The sequence below is a fragment of the Dufourea novaeangliae genome, unplaced genomic scaffold (genome assembly GCF_001272555.1).
Source record: "Dufourea novaeangliae isolate 0120121106 unplaced genomic scaffold, ASM127255v1 scaffold16, whole genome shotgun sequence".
NCBI classification, from domain to species: Eukaryota; Metazoa; Arthropoda; class Insecta; order Hymenoptera; family Halictidae; genus Dufourea; species Dufourea novaeangliae.
In genome coordinates this window covers 3,851,182-3,868,692 of record NW_015373891.1, presented here as the reverse complement: position 1 = coordinate 3,868,692, position 17,511 = coordinate 3,851,182, and the positions used below count along the sequence as shown (strand labels likewise).

The window sequence follows — 17,511 nt, the reverse complement described above, 5'->3', positions numbered from 1 at the left end:
TAACACTGGTTTAATCGTGACGTTAACGCTAGATCTAAAAGTGACATGACGTAGCGTTAATTCAAGTACAACATCCTATTAACGTAATTCACACTTGCTTCTGAATCCACACCTGAGCAAACATTGAATATACCCCTGACCGAAATGTCTCGTCTTCCTGTACCATAGACTCACCAAACTGATTCAAATTCCGACTTCAGTCTGGTGTAACCTCGCCTTAACTCAATTCCGACTTATGTTTAATCAAACTCTCGCTGTACTTTGACCTAACCCGATTCAACTCAGCTTCATTGGGATCGAATCGGATCCAGTTACGATCTTCCAAACTTCATCAATACCCAATTTAATAGTGTCAACGACGTCCATCTGATCGAATTCGAATCTTCTTTCTCCAGTCACAATCATTCACTGTCTACAAAATCTCACTATATCACGAATATATATCGATGCCCGATGACAGGTGAACATTTGAACGTACGTTCGCTGTGTATCGACCGGCCGAAACTGTTTTCACTGGCTCGTCAACTAGGACAGGGATTCCGTTTTAATGGAGCACAGATTCGTAGATAATCGTTTATTCGGAGAATTCGCGGGACCGTTGTTGATATTTACCTGACGAATTCGAAATGGAAGACAATGGTTGGTGTTCCACCACTCCCCTTCCTCTATCGAAATTCATGTTATAGGAACTGTTTAGAATTGCTACGTATTCCAGCTGGGGTTTACGTGGGGGCAGTTGTTATCTAAATACAGATTACCTCTAACGGCGTTGCGAATTATTATTAGCCGGCGCAGCGCACACGATTCCCGGATACGATGTTTCGGGGCGCAAGCACCGTCGAAATTGCTGCCTTTACGCACACTTGCCGACGATTTGTTTACAATAACCGGTTTCTTGTTTGGCTTGCAACGTTCTCGCGCTCCACAGTTCCGCTCCACAACACTATGCTAAGCGTTCAATGTTTTTCGTTAAGTTCGCCGGAAGCGTTGCTCGTCGGGCAACGGAAATTGAATCATGATTTTCGTTCAACATAGCTGTGACTTCTTGTTAAATATCCGTCGATTTTGCACGTAGGACGTATTATTGCTACTAATTTTTTCGGAGAATTCTTTAAGGGAATACAAACCTTTGACACCGTGAGAAGGAGGAACCTGTTCAAGAATTTATTGTAGAAAAACTATTCGATGAATTGATTGTTTTTATTAAGATGACTGCATGTTGTAGAATATTTATCGAAGTTGTATATAAACAAATATGACCGAAAAAGTAATTTCCGCACATGCGAACATAGCTGCACTGTCGGCATTGTTCCAATCCCCATGGGGGTCCGATTTGAAAATGAATGGAATTTGATTAAATTCTATCATGTTGGCTTTGAGTTTTCGGGACCGATTTTTATGTTATTGATCGCAGGACAACCTGCGATTTGAACGCTTTTCTTGTAAAGGGAGATGTTTCAAAGATTTATGGGTATGTAACCAAATGGCAACAGTATCCATTTAAAGGTTAAATACCTCTACTGTACTCTAATTTATGGTACAGTGCGTATCAACTATGTCCGCGAAACTTCATCGTTGTCCGAGTAATATATCACCCGGGACGTACTTCCGTCACCACTGTAATATTTGTAAGAGCATCATGCATCTCACGTGACCAGCCAAGCATTTTTCATTTCCGCCGGAAGCCCCGAGAACCGTTAATTTCGAGGCTTCTCCGCTAAGTTCCCGAACGCGCTTCATCTCCACCCGCCTCTCAATCTTCTCCCACCATCGCCCGGTTTGCATCACGTTTTGCCCGTCTAGCGTTTCCATAAACACGGGAAGCCAAATATCCGTCAGCAAGGCACATAATTGAACCACTTAACTGGAACTCTTAACGAAAGCAACGGCGGGGAAACTAGGTCGCCGCGCAGATACCCCGGTCTATCTCGAAGCGTTGTTCGTCTTGTTTTCAAGAGAATCCACTTATAAAACGTAGTTCAACGCGTTCACATTGGTCGAAGAATTCGGTCTTTTAGCTCGGGGCGTTAAACAAAAATATCGGATTTATGAGTTTTTATGACGTTGAAGAAATCAACGCGGCGACCATCCTGTGGTACAGCTATTTTTCGTTTCAGAAGAAAAAGGCACTTAGGCAGGTGTAGACGACCGTTTTTAACCCTTTTAAACCTTAATTTTCTTTTAACAGTAAAAAAATATTTGATTACACATTTTAACTGAGTAGACTGTTTAGATATTTTGTTTAAAAAATTCTGGTTTTAAGGGTTTGTTATTCAATTTGGAATTTACTGGACCTATTAAAAGTATTCAGAACATGAAAAAATTCAAAATTATAAGAGAAATATGGATCTGCAACATATTGTACCTAAGGCTTTGTGTGAAATTGTAAGAAATTTGACACAACTTACAAGCATTAATGTAGAGAATGTCCTTTGAACCCTTTTTCGTGACCTCGATCTAGATGTATGAAGTTTTGTTAACAAAGGTTGTAATTCGCCCGGATTTCAGGTTTAAAAAAGCGACTTCACGATGGATTCCGGGTCTATTTGCCGTCGTCTCGGAAAAACCAATTCTTTTTCTCCGCAAGAATCGCCACTCCCTTTCGCGACTTTTCTACTTCTCGCAATACGAGGGGCAGGTTTCGCTTGAAATTTTCAAGCGAGCGCGAGCGCGCCACCCATTTGAGAAGTTCCCCTGAGACCGCCGACTGGATTCTTTGGTAACTCCTGTTGGCAATCTCTGTTTCTTTTTTCAGAATGTAAATTGAGCGCAAGACGAGACCTCCTCGACTATATAAGAATTATTTTGTTTCATTGTTGGTGGAACGAAGTTGTCGGATGTTTCATAGGCGATCGAAAAGGCTCGTTAGTGTATCGGGCGATTTTGTGCGGAGTTTTAAAAATTCCGATGCAATTCTCGGAAGGAAAATTAATGCTCTCCTTTAAGCTCAAATCGATAGAACGTGCCGTCTCCGCGTCAGCGAATACATCGATGAACTGCGGACAATGCATCTTCGGTTTATGATGAAACATTAATCAGAATCTACTCGATAGACCGACGTCACACAATAGTATACAGATTTCTGTTGGTGGTGTAGGGCAGAAGGTTTTCCATTCGAGTGATTTGTTTTTGATTCGTTATAAAACCACCACAACGAGTAAAACTTTTTCAGAAATTTTGTACAAGTGCAGGAAAATTGTTGGTTTCCCAATTTGTATAACGAACAATATTGGGTTGAACGGAACAGTTTTTTCCTTCTTGTTGTTGTTAGGTACGATTTTTTGTATTCGAAGGAATTCTATTCCAAGTTATAACTTATGATGGTTTTTTTGTCGTAATGTCGAACATTTACATTTACAATCTGAACATTGTCGTAATTATTAACCTTTCGTAGTCGATTCGACGTAAAAGAATGGGAGAGGCAAACCGAAACATGAGAATGGCAATTATATAATAAATAGACTGCGGAATTATATGCAAACTCACAAGTTCAGATACTAATATCTAAAAATTAGAATAAAGTAGAATTTTGAATTCTGCATCAGAGGATTTACTATGTTAGTAATCAGACATGAATAGTGTTGAAGTTTATTAAAACCATTGTTTTATTGTATTTTCCAAGTTGAGGGATACTATAATATACTTTATACTATACCCACATCAATTCTTCAAAGTAAACGATAATTTCATAGACACTACAATACTTCCAAGTAAAAACACCCATAACTATTTTAATACCACATTACTTACTTCCGTATAACAGTTAAACAATTCAATAATCCAACAGAATATTGGAACACAATACCGTAATACCTTCCATCCAGCCCCTACAATCTCTGTCGGCTACACTCATCGTCAGTTTACCAGTCACGAATCACTGTCAACAATTCAAACACACGCAATTCCACGTTGTCCAATCCAACAGCTCCCGAAACATTCTTTACATCAAACCGTTTCCAGAGATAGACAGAGGCAGAATATTCCCACCTATTCGCTCTGTACAGCGTACACACGCCACGCGCAAGCCTCGTTACGTGGGAACGCACGCGAATCTTGTTAGTCATGTCTCCATATAAACGTCAGCCGCACATCTTGAGCTACTCCCCCGATTTCAATGCATCGCGTTGCAGTGGGATTCGGCTGCATCGTAGCGTCAGAATCTGCGCGCGACAACCGTCTCTTCTCGGTTCACTTTCTTTCGGTGTGCGCTTATAGGGGTGGGTGGTGGCGTTTTTTGCGTTCATTGACGATTAAAAGCCGTCTCCACCATGGCACGAGTGTTTCCTTTCCGAGGGAAGGGTTCGTGTGTCAACGCGTTCCGTAATGCAACGCCGAGTATTAAATTCCCACCGTTGAATTGAACGGACTGTGTGTATTTCGCTGCGAAATACACACGGTTCATTTAACGTGTATAGAAAGGATAGGCCAAAACGGGTTGTACGATCGGACAGGAGGTTATTCGATATGATGTTAATGTACATTCGTCCCTCATGTTTGCTCACGTAATCTGTTACATGGCGTTAAATTGACATGGTGGTGAAAAATTAATATACAGTGAAGACTCGATGAGAGTTGGATAAGAAGAACCTCGTGCTAGTATCTATTTCAACCCTACCACTGGGGAGGGGAGATCGTGGAACGTGCTGGGTCTTGGATCGGGAAAACAATAAATTGAAATGTTCAACGGGGTAACAAAAATACATATTTAATCCCAAAATTAAATTAAAGCACTTTTGAACTTTAAGATTGCTCCTCCATAAAAACGAAAAATTTGATTTATGTTTTTCTTTAGAACCGTAAATAAAATTGATCATCTCGGAAACGAAGTGACACGCAACAAAATTTTATTCTATATTTTCGACTTACTTTTTTACGTGGAATATCCTTTGGCTCGATTGTATCACCTGTTCTGTCCACTGCTATTGTTGCGCTCGAAATTGAGTCCAGAGTGGATCGAATTCGGTTGGATTTTGTCGACGGGATCGATTGCAACGTCACTATTTCGCCATGCAAAAGGGCTTAAATCCCTATAGCTCCTGTTTCAATTGCAAATACATTGTCCTTTTGCTGCAATATTTATTACCGCGTTATTACAATATCCGGTACGATCGCCGATGGCCATTGACTCCCCAGCCGGTTTATTTCCTGCATCGTTAATTACGAGACTATCTATCGATGAAATCTTAATAAAGAGAATGGATTAATTGCGATCCTGGGGGGGGGGGGGGGGGGTTCTGTTTCCCTTAGAACGTCTGAATAGAAAGCGTTGGACGGCACCTGGATCAATTTCAAAGCATATTAAAGTTTCTCTTTAGCACGCTACGGGGTTCCTTTGACGTCTAACTTATAGCCGATTATGTTTGCAAATCCTTTTCTTGAATGGAACTAATAAAGTTTCCGTATATTAACTGTGTTTATTCTGTTTTCAGACTGTTTACGCTGGGAATACTGTTTTATTCAATGGACATAGAGGGTGGGATGGAAAATATTATCATACAAATTTCGTCGGTGCCTTTGATGCTACAGTCAACTGTCTGAGGACAAAAATTGCATTTTTCTCGAGGATCATTTATTTATTCGCCTGTTGTATTTTTCATTGATATCGCCCTAATTTAGCGAAAGTTAGGATTGTATGGTAATCAAATGAATGTTATTTCTATGCCAATTAAAGAAATCACAGACCGAGAAGTGTAATTTGCAAATAATTAAATTTACTAGAATACAGTCGCATATTGAGTGTTAGGTTCTTTACTGTCTTGTACATTTACTCGAATATACTTCTGAAATTAGCTCACCCTACATACGTAGTATGAATACAACATCATTTTTTGCGAGATCTTCCGATAAGTAGATTTGACCACGATTACTGAACAATCACTATCACACTACTAGGTTATCTCAGTATTTATTACCGAGTAATGTTATTTTTCTTCTTTTTCTTTCGTAACTCACTAGGGTAGCATCCCTAAATACATTGACCCCAATAAAAAATTCTGTCCAACTTTCATTCTACGTCACCTGAAATTATATTACTTTAACTTCCATTTGTATCGAATTTAAACGACAAAAGATCGATGTTACAGCTACGTTAATTTTCCACATGATCTAGGATCACACTCAATCTTCCAAATTCAAGAAATCAATCGTCCAATTCAGATTTGATAAAAGTAACGACATTCAGTAAAACAAACTAACTTATCTGACCGACTTTATTGTAAAAAATGGTCCTACCTTTAACTCTCACTTTAACTGAATTTCATCGACAAAAGACCGATGCTTCGGCTACGTTGATATTAAACACGATTAAGTTGTATATGTACCATACCCACTCGCATCAAATTGAAAAAATTTAATTGCCTAATTCTAAGCCGATAAAACTAACGACTCCGAGTACACCAAATTAAATTATCCTAGCAGCTGAAACTACAACTCGTTCAAAGGTACGCTCCAGGACCCCCTCAACGATGGCTAACCACGATTCCCAATGTTCGCGGAGCGGCAACGAGATACCAGGCCGGTTATCAGTCCCTTTATGGTACGCCACGTCGTGAGACGTGCGGCTGCCGCTATCTGTGGCCATAATTCCCCATTAAACGTCGGGGGCTGATGCGTGCACCGCTGAATCCTCCCGTTCCTCTCTTCCCCACCCCATCATCCCCCGTCTGTTTCTTCTTCTTCTTTCCATTCCCTCCTCACGCCGCCTCCAAGAACCGCTGTTCCTCCTCCTTTTTCAGCCGGTGGCTATTTATGACGCGCCGTGGAAAACATTTCCCGTATATCATGGAACAAACTTACATGAACCTCTTGGGGGGGGGGGGGGGGGTAGAAGGAGGGAGAAGGTGTCTGCGTAGTAGTTGCAAAGTAACCCCCCGCGGTTGTACGTGTGTGTATGTGTCTGTTTCGCCAAGAAAGAACCCGGGAGGATCAAGAAGGATGTATTTCCTCCTCCGTTTTCTTCCCTCTAGCCTTCATCCCCCACTCGCCGACCCTTTTGTTAAATCTCCGGCGATATTCTCACTATCAATTTTCCGAACAATGTAATCCAATACCGTTTCCCGGTGTTTCCGTTATTTTCCTAGGTACCGTTCGCGCGTTACATTCCCCTTGCCAGCAAGAAAAAGGGGAAAGATGTTCGCGGCACGTGCTCACGCAAGTAACACGGGATTTCATTTCGTAATTTACAGCGGGGTGGGGCAGTTTTTAATCCCGACCCTGTTTTTATTAAAACTACCCTCCCCCATGGTTGGGTCTTACGGCAGGCTTCTCCTTACCGTCTGTGTTCTGTCGGCTTCGTGGAATATATTTCGCGGGCGGAGAAGAAACTTGCGGGAAGACTTCTCGATGGATGGTGATCTTGAGGTGAACCGCTGTCCGAAAATTTCTCTGGAAGTTTCTTTTCACTCGGAGATGCTGGTCGACCCGGTGGATAGAAATTTCTTTATTATTTCCCGCGTGACGGGAAGAGGGACGGTGAATTTTCTCGGAGGTGTATTGTCATTAGAGGATTTATGAGAGCCTTTCGTTTTTTTTCTTTCTGCTTGCAGAGATACGGAGCACCATGCCGCCGATGATAAACGAGAAGGTGGTTTATATGTCGGCCCGGCTGAAAGACACCATTGTGATACCGTGCGTCGCGTACGGGAATCCAACCCCTGCCAACAGGTAAGGACATCCAACAGGCGTGTTACGTATGAATTTGTATGCTTGCACGTCCATCCACGAATGCAATAATAATTCATAGATGGATCTGCAAAATTCGTGTGTCGAGGCGTCTTGTTTGTGATAGTTTGTAATCGCTCGTGAAATTTTTGCGGTCTAAAAAATCTATTTTTCAATATAATCAGGGTGAGTCATCTAACTCTACCACCTTAAATTACCTGTACATTGTTTGTTATGGAAAAATGTTTTTAAAAAAAGTCGTGTTGTATCAAGGGGTGCTTAAAACGTAGTAATTTGTTTTTTGTTATTTTGCTTTTATCGAGATATGAAGAACACCTTGAGGTGTTTAAATGTAATGGTAGCAGTTGACCCTACAATTTGAAAGATTATTGTATTTTCTGTGTGGGTGTGTGTGATATCATGATAATGAGTAACAAAATACACACACATAAGAACTTTTTCATATTTTCTACACCTTAAAGAAGTTTTCGTGTTAATAAGAATACAATCAGAGAGCGATAGTGGGATATAAAATTATGTAAACGTGACTGGATCAAAAGAGATTCGAAAACCAACCAAATTTCAGTCCCAAGCCCACATCGAGACAAGCCTATAAAGTGTTAAACCTACCGAATGTTAAATACATTTAACAACCAAGCTATAAAGCTACATTCCTCCATAAAAACGAACATTGAATTACTTATACTTCGCACAGAAATTGATACAGGGCCGCCACGTTTTACGATCCACTAAAAGAAAGAAAGTTTCGTTGCCGTTCCGTTTTTCGCTTTTTAAAAAGCGCCCAGTCGATCGTGTCCCTTGTTCGTCTTAATACCCTGTCTTTATAAAAAAGTACTTTGGCTGATGAATAAACGTGGAACACCGTTGTAGCCATTCGCGATATTGCGCGGAAAGCCTGAAGTATCACGCGCGTTTCTTCGAAAAAGGGAGTAGTACCCGCCCTGGAAACGGCTTTAAAACCGTTATTCCCTGCTCCATAAAGCAAACAGGCGAAAGAGTTCTCCATAAACCCGCGACCCTCCGTAATTGCCGACTTTTGCGGAACGGGTCCTCGAGCACGGTTCGCTTACTTACCAAACAGTTTTTCGATACAACGGTGGCGATGCACATCGGCCCAAGTTTAATTGGCTCGCGGAGGGGAATAGAGACCGCAAAACATATTTTGATCGCGGAAACTTTCAGCCGACACTTCAAACCGGGCTAAAAGGTTCTCGCGATACTTTCTCGTTTCAATAACGTGTCGGTTAATTCGATCAACGGAAGGAGGTCCTCGTTACTTCCTCGTTTTTATTATGTGTATACGAAAGTAATGGCGGTTTTTACGTCGAATATCTTTATTAATAATTTTGCTGCAGAACAAGCTAGCCACGCACGTTGCTTCGCTCAGGAATACTCGTTCTTTCCCCTTTTTTCGGGGCCCGCTTCTCGGTACGTGATTTCGTTTGGACAGAGGTTTGGGGTGGTGGTGAATGATAACAATGACGGGGGAAATGAGATCCTCGCTCCAGGCAACTCACAGCAGCCGAGTAATACGCGGGAGCGCGTAGCCACTCTGTTTTTCTTATATTAATGCTAATTTCAAACATGGCTCCGGCTAAGGTGTTCCGCGTGACGAGGTATCTGCGCGAGTAACGTCGGAAAAATCGACGATGCGTCGTCTAGTGCATTATGCGAGAAAAAGAGGGCAAAAAATCGGGGTTCTTACCTCGACGAATCCCTGACTATTGAGATCCTCTGGTGTCCATTGCGTCTGTTGAAAGTCTATAGAAGTACAGTAAAAATCTCGATGAGTGTTCGAAAGCTTCTCGGCACTGACAAAGCGAAGTTCCTAAAAGCAACACTGACTTTTTAATCAGATTTAGCCAATTATATTTGTTTCAGTCGCACATGACCAGTATTTTATGAAATATTTAATGTTTAGTGCCGAGTAGTCTTCGAACATTCATCGAGGATTTACTGAATTTGTCTTGTACAGATCGTGTTTGTTGAAATTTTGTTGAAGGTAACACGTTTAATTAGACTGAAATGAGAACTTGCGCGGAATTCGGATCAGAATTATTTTTTCGATTGACTACAGTAATGCTTCGATAGTTGTCACAGTTACTACCTCAGATATCTTATACTTACCACTCATGGCCTTTCAATCTTGGTCGAGTGTCGGTTGTAGTTTTCGTGAGGGAATCTTTAATCCGTGGACAAATAGACTGACAATACAGAATACAGTAGAACGTCGACTATGCGAATTAATAGAACGATAAATCCGTTCTGATATGAATGTATGTTTGGACTTTTATTATTTTTTGCTAGACGCAAGGTACGTTTACTTTTATTTTCTATTATTTTAATAAATTATATTCCATACGTTGAGCAGTATTGTTCCGCTAAAAGAAGAATATTAATATTTCCACAGAAAGAGCGCATAAATCTTCTGTTTCATATTTTTCATCATTCGACGCCCACCATACGCGTATAAATTTCGTTTATTCTAGATATTACTCGACAATCCAAAACGACGATGAATTTTTCATATCGGTAGGAAATTTCATTTCTCTCTTTTAAAATACATCGTCTTCCTTCCGACAATATTCCTCGTGTACATAAACAGACATCAAGCGAGAGGAAAAAAAAACAAGAAAAGAAGCAGCGAACTCGAAACGCGTCCCAAGTGGTCCGTGGTAAATAGAGTCGAATACCCGTGGAAACAACCGCGCAATCGAATTCGCGGAACCGTAATACAGAGATCGAGGGAGTACAACACCGTGTACAAGCCGCGTAAAGCCGACGAAATTAAATCTGCGGATGGTTTCATATGCCGGCGTTTGACGAAAATAAAGAGGACAAAGGGGTTAGCATTCAGAGACAAAGGACAAAGGTACATATTAAAAATCTGAATGCATTTGTTATTCGATTGCGCGCTTCGAACGATAACTAAAGGAACGAATACGTTAGAACCGTACCCCCAGTGGTTTATATGCTCGCGTTGGAATGATAGCAAGTTTATTAAAATAAAAACGAATCTAATTTATCCAACTGTCCTGCGGCAGTCACGATACAGGAAAAATTTAAGGATAAACGAAATCAGCCTATTTGGTACCGGCCCGGAAATGAACACGAATCTTTTGCTCTTCAGGTGACTGACTTAATTAACTAAGTTACCTGGACCATCAGCAATTTTTCTTCTCCTAATCCGTAGCATCTAAATAAAGATGGCTGTCATGATTTCTCGCTTGCAAGAAGAACCGATTGAAGACGGATCATTCGCTATCCAGGTGACTCCTTCAGTTAAATAATTTGCCTGGACCACCAGCAATTCTTCTTTTTTTAATTTATACCATCCAAAAAAAGATGGCTGTCATGATCTACCGCTCGCAAGAAGAACCAATTAAAACACGGATATTCCGCTACCCAGGTGACCCCTTTAACTAACCAAGTTACCTGGATTATCAGCAATTCTTCTTCTCCTAATTCATCCAACCCAACAAAGCTGGCTGTCACGATCTATCGCTCGCAGGAAGAATCGATTTCCGATGGATTGAGTTAATCAAACGAAACCGAATCATAGGGTGCATTATTTAATCAGGAATCGGATTCTCGTTGTCGATGAGATTTTCCTGAAATCACAGATCATCCAGTCTACAATTTCATCGCGATTACGGTCCCCATTAAAATTCGGGCCGACAACATTAACGACTATAGACACTGCCTTACTCGCGGCGGATACCTGGCTGTCGGCGGGGTATCAAAATTTTAACGACCGACGACGCGAGTCGCGGATAATTCGATACAAGCACGCGCGCGCGCGCTCGCCGCTTTATTAACAATTCCCTGTCGGCGATGTTTGACAGCTGTAATTAATTTCGTCGGTTCGAGCGGTATCCGGGATTCGCCTCGTCGATCGATCGGCACTCGTGTCGACGGATGAACGGCTGGGACCAGTGGCAGACGTTCACTTCGGGATCCACCTGCCTCTTGATCGATTACGTAAAAATCATTGGGGTTAGGGTTGGATGCAGGAACGATGCTGGTCCTAAGCAGACAGGCAACCGGCGTTTGTGAATTCGCGATCCCGTGGCGGCGAGAACGAACGAAACCGGCCTGGAGGGTATGTATAGCCCGCGTGTACTGTGTGTGGGTAGCGCAAACAAACCGACCGCTGATTACAGAGACTGCTTCTGACAGCCCGTCAAATATTCCGCATTTACGTGTACGTCGACGTCACTGAGTATTCCGTGGCTGTGCCTCGTCGTCGCCCTCACGCTAACGCGGTTCTACGTCCCTCCAACCCTCGTCTCACTCTCTCTCCTACCTGTACACTCTCCACGCTTCCTCTGCCTCTTCCGTGGCTTGACTGAGTTGACGGAGCTCGAGCAAAGAGAGGGAGGAACGGCCGAGTACTGGGAAAGAGGGTCTGAGGGTTCGCCAGCGTGGCAGAGCTTCCATCTCTGGGGCTTCCTCACACTCCGTACCTATCCCATCTCCTTCCCTCGCCAATTTCCCTCCGTAAATTCGATTATCTATAGGTATACTCCTCGTCGTCGTCGGTCCCTTCATCCCTCTCTCTCTCTGTTCCGCTCTCAGTGAGCGTCCTACGACTCTTCAACTTCATCGGCGTCGTCCTTCTGCATCCCCTGCCTTATACAGCTCGCGAGTTAAACCGTAGGGAGACGCAGCTTTTTCGAAATTGTCATAGAGGGTCAATCACCGTGGGAAAAACAGAGATCGTGGAAATCGAGGCAGAGGGGGGCGAAGATTTTTGGACGAAGTTAGGGCCGCTACTTTTGAATATCCCCCCTGGAGCTTGGTTTACACCCAGAGATTGCTGGCCAGGAATGTTGGTGGTTCGAAACCAACCGGAAAAGAGACCACACTGCATAGATCTTCGTGAGGACTGCGTGCTTTCGACCCCTCGCGTTTTATGGAAAAATGGGGGTGGATATTCAGTTTTTGCGCGGTCACGTTCAACCCCGTGCCCACAAATGGGCCACGGGACCCTCGGCGAGGACTCGCCCGCACGCTCTTTTATCCCGCCGATTGTACATTGTGCGCGTCTCGTTGAAAAGGAACTTTCCAAGAATAATATTTAACGGCGAGCAGGATGAATCGAACGCCTCACCAAGGCGGACGCAAAATCAATAGCGAACGGGACGAAGATTTTATTTTATCCGCGGCTGGTCCTCTTGGTAAATGTTGACGCTCTGTCCCCGGCGCGCGCTTCACGATGCAATTCCACGGAAGTTGTTCGATGCAAATGGAACATTCTATTTGGCGGAGGGTTAAGAACGCGTGGATTTAATCGAATGAGGGCTCTCGCGAGTAGAGTGGCGTTTCGAGCGGCGACTTTTGTAGACAATTCTTTGTACACGCTATCGAGGAGATTGTCCGCTGCAAAATGGATATTTTGTGTCTTTTTAGTCCGTTGCTTCTATAGAATATTAAGGAAAGTGTTAGCCGCGACGGAAAATTCCATTGGCCGGAATTAAGAATGATTTGGAGTTAATCGAATGGAGATTCCTACGAGTATGGTAGTGTTGTGAGACGGCACTTTTGTAGATAACATTTTCTATAGGGTACTAAACGAATTGTTCGCTGCAACTGACGATTTTATTACAGTTTGGGTTTCTGCTGTCATAGCCAGATGATGTAAAAAGGGGCGAAAGCGAGTTGTGGATTACTCGTTGAAAGACTTAATGCATTAAAGTTTTCGGATCAAAGTATTAATTCATCCTGAAAGCTATTGTAATTTCAAACTGTTCACTGTGAAATAACGTATGGAATTCCTCTCAAATTCAACGTTTTTATTCCGTACACCCTCGAATGTACAATACGTTTCTGTTATCCTGAGGCAAGCGTATTTATTCCATGAGTATAAAAAAGAGGAAACAACTGAAAGAGGTTGTCAATGTTCTCCTGTTCTCTAAAAGTGTTTCAATTTGAGGAAGTTATTCAGAGAGTGGAATAAGTGAAAATCAATAGTGACAAAGAGGAAAAATATGAATGACCATGGAAGATTTAGATACTCGGTCGATGGAATTCTTATGAGCTCATATTCTGACATGTGATATGGCGGTGTCGTTCCGAGGTATGATTATGCTCAGAGTTTGGCAGTCTGCTTCATGATTAATGCAGCACAGTTCCCGCGAACAGGGTGCTAATATCACAGCAATGCCATACTGGAACGGTCCATCAGAAACTAAACACATACTACCCAGTCTTCGTGAACATACGATATCCTATCCTTATGCAAGACGAACGTCATATGGAACGTCATTGATGGAAATAGATGTATCGGGTTGTTCAGAAAGGTCGTGAGTTTTTAAGGGCGGAGTTAGAATCCATAATTTTCAAATTCCTATCAATTTCTGATTTACTACTCTTCTGGATAACTTATATCCATTTTTCAATTAATTTCTTTGTATCATTTATGCACTACTTCAATTATTTTAGCTGGAAGAACTTTTCAGCCTGCTTCTAGATGAATTTTTACAATCAAAAGAATAATCAGGTAACAAAACAAAGTCTAATTAATAGCTCAGATATATAAAATTTTGCAATCGAAATACTGTAATTATTTTACTGGTTCAATAGGATGTAATGAAAATGGGTTTTGCGCTCGTTCCTACATTTCGTCGATATTTCTCGCAAAAAAAGAAAGAATATATCGAGTCACTTGTCCAGTAAATGCATTCCATATATACCGGGAATGTGTAGAATTCCTTTACCAGATAATAATTTATCCTTTGTCCAGTGAAATGCCCCCAAAGACACTGTGCTCGAATATTGATAATGTTCTAAATGACAGTCGTTGAAAGATGGAAAATCGAAAATCATACAAAAATTCTGGACGTTTTCGTTAATTAAACTGAAATATTTCATATTTTTAGTTAATTCCAATACTAGCATTGGAGGAATACTTGTTCTATACGCGGTTCAAATTTCAAGTAAATATCTGAATCAGTTTTTATTATTTCCATCAACTTGAAAAAACAGTTTTGAGAATGATGCATTTAACGTTTGAAGTGTTCATGTCTATGTCGATCGCGGCCCACGCGTTAAAGGGCTGTAACATGAATAATACTTCAAATTTCTGAATTTCCCTTTGAAAATATATTTTGAAGGCCCCGTATTAATAAAAAAATGTAATAAAAACAAAATCGATTCTTTCAACTCGACATATGAGACTACCCTTCTTCACCAGGAATATTAACCTTCCAACAATAGATGTCACTAAATTAAAGTTCTAAAAAGGAAAAAAAAAATGATATTCGCAATTGTGACAAAACAATAATAGCAGCTAGAGGATACGCATACGGAACTTATCAAAGTAACGACGTCAGTTTTACATTCATTTTTTTTTGTAAAATAAAAGAAGATAATTTGTTGACAGTACAGCTGGTAGCTGGACTAGATCGCCTTTACATATTGTACCATTCACACTGGTAGTTGGATTGCAAAGGGTTAATAATCCCAAAACTCCAGATCTGTATGCAAGAGAACAAAAATTGCCGTCTCTGTCAAGCTCTGACAAAAGAGTATTAAACTGAATTATGTTTATTTCGATCAAGACCGTGAAACATCATCGATCTGACCTTATTTTAAATACAGGACGTCGATCCTATTAATTGATCAATCTCGAACGACACTGGCCCGCTCAAAATCAAGGGGCCAAACAGGCTGAATTTCCGCTGTTCCTGTTCGGCTCGACGAGGTCAAAGGTCGCGCGTGCCCGCGAGAGATCGATTCGATTATCCCGTCTGCCGAGACGCTTTAAATACAGCGAGGTTGGGAGGGGATGGGGGCGAAACATTTCGGTGACGAAACTCACTCTCTCACTCTCGTCCCAACTCGAAAACCGGTATCGATCCCGTTCGAGGTCGAGTCTACAAGGGGGAGTGCGGTGGACGGGTAGACGACGCGCGAATAATTTCCGGCGAACGAGCCTCGATCCCTGCTCGCGCTTCTTATTTAAAGATCCGCCCCGGGTATTAACGATTTTCGTCTATAACCCCGTGCACGCCACAGCCGCGGTTTATCCGGCTGCTTGTTCAAGCGCGGAGTGTTTTGAAAGCGTGCCAGTACATCCTGGCGTTGCATGCGCGCGCGTACTGTGTGCCGGGGCCCGAACAAGGAGGAAAAAAAAGGTAGAACGTAGCTATGTGGCGCGTACAGACCGAAAGAGAGAGAGAGAGAGAGAGCGAGTGAGAGGGAGGGAGTGATAAAGGGAGGTAGAGGTGAACGTATGGATAGCGTAGCACAATTCACGGCCGTGCTCTGTGTATTCAGACTTCCCAATGAAACAGTTGTTATTTTGTGGTTGTCGAGTGCACTAGAGAGATACACCGCTGGAATGGAAAGGCTCGCTCGGATAGCAAAAGCAGCAATATCCCCCTTCTCCACCCCTCTGCCGAGTACCGACGTTCTGATTGGTGGTACGCGCGCGTATATTTTTGTACCTCAGCCGTGGATGGTGAATCTTGAGCGGCGATCAGGCGCGCGTAATGCAAACTCTCCCGGTGTATCGTGAGACGCGCAGTGATGCGACTGTACGATTTATCGGACAGACGGCTGAGCAACGGCGGTGGTGCACGTAGACGCTTACCGGATGACAGTAGTATGTCTCCGTTACTAGGCGGGCGGCCGTCGTAAGAACACGGAACGGGCCGCCGACGGTTTCTTTTCACTGGGAATCTGTTAAGGTACAAGATGTATTGGGCGTTGTATCCATTTATTAAATGCAGAATGCTCGACGAGCTTTCCATAGATCTTTGTAAACGGGAAGTATAGGGTGTCATGTAACTGGTGATACACCGACGAGCAAACTCGACTTTCGCTAGGGGAAAAAGCGTCGTGGGGGTAAGGGCTTCCTATTACGTGGTAAATTTATTTCAAGTACTGCAATAAATGTTAAATCGAATGTTGATTTGGTGTAAATTTTAGTAACTCCGAGACCAAGTGGTAGGAGGCCTTCCCTTATATCACTTTTTCCCCTGGCGGAAGTCGAGTTTGCTCGCGAGGGTATAACCAGGTAGGGAGTGATTCTGCGTGAAAGAGTAAGTCGATAATATAGAATAAAACTTTTTAATTTGAGACTACGTTTTCGAGAACTCATTTTGAAAATTAATCTAAATCGCGTGTATGTATGGTGCTAGTAAGTAGAAATGGAGTGCAATGATCAGACACGCTAGCAAAGTCCTATTCAATGGCACGTGTATCCAGCAGATTTTCAAAGTTAATTTTCTCGAATATGAAGGCTCAAATGAAAAAAATTTATTGTACATTTGCGACTTACTTTTTTATGTTGAGTCACCCCTGTCCGTTACATGGTACTCTGTATATTATTGTGTGATGTAATTGTGATATATTACATCTTATAATATGCTTTCAAAGAATCTATCGATTCAAAGAAACTTAAATCTGTTAACACAAGAACTGCCAAAAATGAACGTGTTCCTATTTCTATCACGTTGGTAAAAAGCACAGCTTGTTAAAAATATGTAAATTGACAAAATTAACGATCTTCTTAACTTGAATATTGCAGTAAAAGTTGCAAAGAATCTCTGAGAATACACTGTCATGACATTTCAATAATTTTTATCAGTTCACGAACCAATGTTTACTTCTTTGGTAGTTCCAGTGTTAAAGACCAAAAGTACCAAACTACATAACATTAAGAAAAAAGGAAAGTAGAACTTGAATTATAAATTTTCATTCCTACATTCCTGGTAATCTAATCAATCCCCAGTCTTATCCTTAATCTCTCCAAATGTTCGTAACGCAGTATAAAGTAAAATGTGAACAAGTTTCTCATGAAGGTACATTAGCCCACTGTTCGAT

The 17,511-nt window shown here is 41.9% G+C and overlaps 1 protein-coding gene across 1 annotated transcript in view; it reads left to right on the top strand.

Moving 5' to 3' along the window:
* LOC107187797 (Down syndrome cell adhesion molecule-like protein Dscam2) overlaps positions 1-17,511 on the top strand; it is a 119,286-nt gene that overhangs the window by 21,300 nt on the left and 80,475 nt on the right. The window contains exon 4 of the mRNA XM_015575974.1: positions 7,545-7,662. Within this exon, the coding sequence (XP_015431460.1) occupies positions 7,545-7,662 (118 nt within the window). The remainder of the gene's footprint in view (positions 1-7,544; positions 7,663-17,511) is intronic.